The sequence below is a fragment of the Microtus pennsylvanicus genome, chromosome 2 (genome assembly GCF_037038515.1).
Source record: "Microtus pennsylvanicus isolate mMicPen1 chromosome 2, mMicPen1.hap1, whole genome shotgun sequence".
Lineage (NCBI taxonomy): Eukaryota > Metazoa > Chordata > Mammalia > Rodentia > Cricetidae > Microtus > Microtus pennsylvanicus.
Genome location: NC_134580.1, coordinates 96,445,246 through 96,451,893, shown reverse-complemented (window position 1 = coordinate 96,451,893; position 6,648 = coordinate 96,445,246). Strand labels below are relative to the sequence as shown.

The window sequence follows — 6,648 nt, the reverse complement described above, 5'->3', positions numbered from 1 at the left end:
TTGAGTAATTATGAAGGCATATAAAGCCATGATAATCCTCTATATTTTACTGCAGCCCAGTCCTTACAAAACGCACACACAGGTGTCCGAATTTGACAAGACTTTCACGTAGGACATCTCTGAGCTGCACATCAGTTTTGCAAGGAGGAGATGACAGTAATATGGGAGGTAACTGAGATCTAAGAGGACAACTGACTTGTAGGACATCCGAGGAGCCGGTCAGAGCCACGTGAACAGCGGGATCCTCGTTCCGGAGACGAGCCTAAATAGGAACAAACCATGCCTCACCGAGAACATTCAGTAAAGGTTATAGGCGGCCTTAGTCTCACAACCTCCATCCCCACCGCTTCAGCAATCTTCCTCGCGCTTTCCGGTCCCCAGTGCCCCTCTCCGACGGGACAGCCCTTTACACATCTCGCGAGACCGAGAGCGCGCGCTTCTAGTTGCCAGGGCAACAGCGTTCTTCGAGGCAGCTGGCCTGGGACCGCGGCATCTTTCATCTCCACAGAGGTGGTGGTGGCGGGAAAAACCCGTCCCCTTCGAGGGGAAGTGGATGACGCTTGGATGTCAGCGGAGCCAGTTAGTGCCTAGGCGTCTAGCCTTCGTCCCCACCGGGAAGGTGAGGGACCGCACGGACCACGGGCAGAGGTCGGTAGCTGTGCGGACCGGCGGAGTCCTGTCGGGCCTCCACTAGGGGCAGAGGGCGGACTTGGTGCCCAGGGACAGGGCCATCGCGGTGGGTGTGGCCTGTCCGCCCAGGCCATAGCAGGGCGTGGCTACAGGGGCGTGGCTATGTCTGGGAGGGCCTGTGGAGTCTCAGGGAAATCACAGTCCCAGCTGGAAACCCTCTGCATTAGTCCATCTTTCTGAACCTTCTTGCCACTGAGGTCTAGAGAACTAGTCAGTAGTTTAGACTGTAAACCGCGCATAGTCATGACGTAGAAAAAAGTGAAAATAGGAAGAGGGCTGGTAGACACTGGCCGGGAACTCTGCTTTTCCTATGATGGAAGAAACGTAAACCAAACCTCTGAACATCTGTCAGGCTGGAGAATATGAACAGGCTTTTCAGACAACCAGATTGGCAACAAATCAATCTAGGGAAACGGGCAGTTTTACCTCATCAGAGAAGATCATGTGCTAACTACATGAGCTGATCAAAAAAAATGGTACAAAACATTGGCATGTATGAGCAGCTATTTGCCACCATTAGAACCTGGTCACATATCTACTTCACTGACTATTATAAGGTGTCTGATATTTTAATTTGATTCCTTTAATACCCTAAGAAAATGTGCATTGTGTATCTTTAAACGAGGAAATGTCTGGAACAAAAACTCTGTTCATACCAGTTGCTCTTTTCACAGTAGACCCGCCTAAGAGTGATTACTAATAACCACACGACAAGCAATATTAGGCTGACCTGAAATCTCCTCTGCCAAGGAAACGAATCCATTCCTTTTCAATGTTGCCATAAGCAAATGTGTAGGGCAAGGGCAGAAAGCGTCCGCATCCTTTGCATATCCTAAGAATGTGCTGTGGCCCAGTTGGCTAGTACTGTTTGTTCCCCCTGGAAGCTCTGGAGGTTTGTGGGCCTCCACAGACCACATGCTCTCAGCCCTGTGTCTTCCTCCCTCCAGCTAGGATGGCCAGATAAACTCCGCTTACAAAGTTCAATGATTTTCCTAGTCTAGAGTCCCGGAATCTTCCAGTTCCTCCAGAACACAGTATAGTCAGACCTGTCCCAGAAATAATCCATTCCTTGGTACCAGCTTCTGTCTTAGTTACTTTCCTGTTACTCTGACAAAGAACCATGGCCAAGGCAACTTGTAAAAGAAAGCCTTCAATGGACTTACAGGCTCAGAAGGGGCGAGTCCATGACGGCAGAGCAAAGGCCATGGCAGCAGGAACAGCTGCGAGCCACGTCTTGGTCTGAAAGTGGAAGGCAGAGAGAGCTAAGAGGGAATGAAGAGAGTTTATTGAAACTTCAAAGGGTGCCCCCTCTCTCGCAAAACACCTCCTCCAATAAGGCTACGCCTCCTAATCTTTCCCAATCGTTTTTACTTTACTTTACTTGTGGACCAAGTAGTTCAACAGAAGAGCTTCTGGGGGTGTTCGCATTCAAATCACCACGATGCTTAGCACATCAGTGATTTCTTTGCCAACTATATATTACTTTTAGCAATAGCTTTTGCTTTTACCAAAATAATATGGCCCAAGTGTTAAACTGTGAAGTGGAATAGAGAAGTTCCCGGTCACGGCCTCTGGAGGCAGCCATCTTGAACTCTTAATTAGCTCTTGTTTTGGCTTTTATTAATTTTTGGATATCCTCTCCAATTTCCTATTATAATAGATTCTTCTACACCCGTCCTTTTGGATACTGTTCCCCACCCCCATACACTCAGTGAAGGCATGATATTGGTTAAATCCATACTCAGTACTCATATAACTAAGCACACACTGTTTGGTTGCTTTCTTGTACAGCTCTTCATTTTTCATGTGGGATTTCTGTGTGACAAGTGGTTCCTTAAACACACAATACATCTATAAGCTCCCAGAACAAAGGTCTTTATTCTGACTTCTTTTCCAGATGGTGAAATACACAGACAGTCTGTGTCAGTTACATTTTCTGTGAACCATGATTTATTTAATTTGATATGCTTGGGAGGGAACATAATAGCAACAGAGCAGATTTTGAAGCAAATGGAAAGATTTCTGGGGTCTTTTAACTGATCCATGACACGGCTGGGTCCCTGTGCCCTGGCCTTTTTTGGATGTGTATCATATTGGCTCTGCCACATGCTTCACTCTCCACTCCTCTCAGGCTGCAGTAAGTCCCCCTTGACAGGATGCTAAGGGCATGGAGAAGACATTTGGCCTTTTAGTGACTTATGCTTTTCGGTGGTGACGTGACGGGGCCAGGGTGATCCATCATCCCACAGTAACCATGTCAAGCCCTTCCTGAGCGAGCCCTGGCCCTTTTACACCGTGTGAATAATGTTGACACCAATGCCTTTCAGTTGCTGAGTGGGAAGGGTTGGCCAACTGTTCTCTGCAGTCAGCAGCAGTTGCACACGGGGCAGCTGGAGGCCAGGCCATGTCATTTCTCAGTGAGCCCGAGAGCAGCTTCAGCTCGTCAATGTCGGAGCTTCCTTCGGGGTGCCGAGCCTCTTTGGACTCTGAGTCTGCGGCTCACAAACTGAATGAAAGGCAGTTTTGTAGGATAAGGAAGGACATTGCAGTCTTAGTGCCTATATATTCATTCATATTTGAGTGGGATTTTCAGTTTCTTCTGATTTCCAGCATGATATTGTTCCCCTGTCCCCAGCGGATCTGTAAGGGTCGTTGTCAAGGGCCTGGTTTGGAAGGGTCTATCCCCAGTGTTTGTCTTCTCCCACTCGTTCAAGCCGTTCTGCCCAGCGTGAGCTAGTCTCACTTCCAGACTTCGCACTAGACATACAGTGGCGATGATGAAGACAGCCTGTGGAGAGTCCCATGCAAAGTGGTTAAGGAGGCAGTTGACAAAGCACAACCAGTTATGCAAGTCTGTCTTGTAATAAAGGCTGCAGGTTCTATTCCCTTGTGTCGGTCAGAAGCAAGACTGCGGACTTCAGGAGGAGGGCTGATTAAATGAGGGCTGTGCTGTGGAGGAAAGCACTCCAAAAAATGTGACCTATCTGGAGCAGGAAGGCTGGAAGGAGGCAGGCTGGAGGCCTTAGCAAGTCCTTATGATGCAGGGGGTTAGGGTTAGAGAGGTGTCCTTGGAGTGTTCTCCTGCGGAAGAGCAAGGTAGCACATTTTTGTTTTTGTTTTCCTGCATCAAGACAGTGAGACAGCATTCACATCTACATCCTGCTTTAACTGCTGTTGGTACCTGATGCATATTCCATGTACTAAGATTCTCTTGATGACACTGAGGAGCGCTTGCTTAAGTATGTGACTGTGGTAGTGAATATGTTCTGAGTCATTGTCTGGAAGCCTAGACTGATCAAGGAGACGTTTAGACCTCTAAATCACTTGCTTCTTAATTCTTTTGGCTTGGTTTAGGATGTCAATGGATATTATAAAGGGAAACCTAGATGGAATTTCAAAACCAGCCTCAAGTTCACGATCACGTCCTGACAGCAGAAGTTCCAATGCTTCTCTGGAGGTGCTCTCGCCAGAACCAGGGGCCTTCAAGGTAATCTTTCATTTGGAAAGGAATCGAGCTCTCTCTCACAACACTTGAGGAGACCAAGGTTGACTCCCATTTTGTCTTCAGACGGTATTCACAGGTTCCTGACTTTTCCGTAGATTGTTCAGGATGTGCATGCTACGTTCTTTTCTCCTCCTCCCCACTACCTTCTTTATTTTTGGGTATGCTTTCTTAAAATCTGTGTTAAACTTTGTTGTGTGTTGTTTGGCTTCATAAGGAAACTTTGTATTCCAGTATCTAATATACACCCACTGATATTTACTATGAAAATGGCTCAGTATTTAAAAATAGATGGTTCAGGTAAACTGCTTGCCACGTACTGTGAGAACCTGAGCTTGAGCCCCCAGAACCACATAAATCTGGGTGTGCCAGTGTACATCGGTATGTCCAGTGTGTCTGTGGTGAGGTGGGGGCGTGTTGGAGACAGGAGAACTCCCCAAAGCTTTTGGCCTGCTAACTTGCTGGCCACAGTGCCTAACAACGGAGACCCTGTGTTATGAAGAGACCCTGTGTTATGAAGAGACCCTGTGTTATGGAGAGACCCTGTGTTATGGAGAGACCCTGTGTTATGAAGAGACCCTGTGTTATGGAGAGACCCTGTGTTATGGAGAGACCCTGTGTTATGAAGAGACCCTGTGTTATGAAGAGACCCTGTGTTATGGAGAGACCCTGTGTTATGGAGAGACCCTGTGTTATGGAGAGACCCTGTGTTATGAAGAGACCCTGTGTTATGAAGAGACCCTGTGTTATGAAGAGACCCTGTGTTATGGAGAGACCCTGTGTTATGGAGAGACCCTGTGTTATGGAGAGACCCTGTGTTATGAAGAGACCCTGTGTTATGAAGAGACCCTGTGTGTAGTAATATGGAGCGGCGACGGGGCTGCGTCTCCAACACCCCAGCCACCTGCTCGGCTAGCTTATGCCCCAAAATAATTACACAGACACTGTATTCGTTTAATCACTGCTTGGCCCTTAGCTCTAGCCCTTACTGGCTAATTCTGATATCCCAATCAACCCATCTCTAATAATCTGTGAGCACCGGTCTTACCAGGAAAGATTCAGCATGTCTGACCTGGCGGCTTGCTTCATTGTGTGCGTCTTCCCGGGAGCAGGGAGCATGGCGTCTCTCTGAGGCGTCTGCTCCGGAGAAGGGAGCTGTCGAGTCTGACCTCACTTCTTCTTCCTCCCCGCATTCTGTTCTGTTTACTCCACCTACCTATGTCCTAACCAATAACATGGGCCAAGGCAGTTCCTTTATTAGCCAATGACCTTCCTCTATCACCTGTGTTATGAAGAGACCCTGTGTTATGAAGAGACCCTGTGTTATGAAGAGACCCTGTGTTGCGCACTTGTCCGTTTATTCTTAGACTCCCTTTTACCTTGAGAGTGGTCCTAGGGCTGCCCATCGCTATGGTGGCGTATCCCACATGTGGGTCCCCCCAGCGGCTGAGGCTGGGGGGCTGGAGTAGACGGCTCCCCTCTGTGGAGAGAGTTTCTTTGAGAACTCAGCTCTTCCTGGGTGTGTTCACCTCACTGTGCCTCCCTTTGTCCTTGGTGGATTTTGGAGGTTTGCAACTGATTTCTCTTGACCCATCCGAGAATGTCCCTTTTTGCCCTCTCTCAGGAAAGCATGGCGGGGCCAAACTGCTGTTTTCACAGTGAAGTTTGCTGAAGCGCAAAGGGGAGTGGAAATAAAATAGGAGAGTGAGATTCACCCAGCATGTGCGTCTCATTAGAAGACTCTCATTAGAAACAGATCTCATTCACAATTTAGAACCGCTTCTGAGTCCTTCAGCTTGCTCAGCAGCAGGCCAGGGGACGGGGCTGCTGCTGTGGACAGCGGGGAGCAGTGCTCCTGGCTCCCGAACAAGGCTCTTTGGGGCCAGTCTCAACTCTTCCCCATTATTACTTAAGATGGGGGGGGCAATGGTATCAATTTAATTTTCAGTGAAGTTGCACTTCATTAACGTTTCTAGAACTCCAGTGCTGGTGTGGGTATTTACACATCTCCATAGGGCTTTCATTAATGTTAAAGGCTACGATATGTGAAGTTTTAAGAAAACATATTATCCTTTTAAGTGTCTTTGAGTGTGAGCATTGTAATTTGGAAATTCTTTTGTTGAAATTATTTTCAGATTGACATGGTCAACAAGTTGAATTCTAATAAGGAGGGCCACTCATCCAGTAGTAGTGTGGAAGGAAGAAGAAATAGTCACGACTGTAAGTGGGCAGACGACTCTGAGCGCACAGACCCAGCCAGAGAGGGCTCAGATGAAGACCTGGACTTGGCTCAACCGATGGTGCCCGAGCCTTCAGGTGGGGTGATCGCTGGGTGATTGGCTGATGATAATCGCAGATACTGCATTTAAAATATTAGAACTATACTTTTTCAGCTAAGTATAAGCAATAAGCCAAAAAGGAAACATACTTTTGGTAAGAAATTAATCATGTTTTTT

General features: G+C 47.6%; 1 protein-coding gene across 2 annotated transcripts in view; it reads left to right on the top strand.

Annotated features, from left to right (window-relative positions):
- Positions 1–451: 451 nt before the first annotated feature.
- Fsip1 (fibrous sheath interacting protein 1) overlaps positions 452–6,648 on the top strand; it is a 119,683-nt gene continuing 113,486 nt past the window's right edge. The window contains exons 1-3 of one of the 2 annotated variants that reach the window (XM_075963784.1): positions 452–648; positions 4,045–4,177; positions 6,328–6,508. In XM_075963784.1, coding sequence (XP_075819899.1) covers positions 554–648; positions 4,045–4,177; positions 6,328–6,508 — 409 coding nt within the window. In that variant the 5' untranslated portion in view covers positions 452–553. The remainder of the gene's footprint in view (positions 649–4,044; positions 4,178–6,327; positions 6,509–6,648) is intronic. The other variant, XM_075963785.1, reaches the window with a different exon arrangement.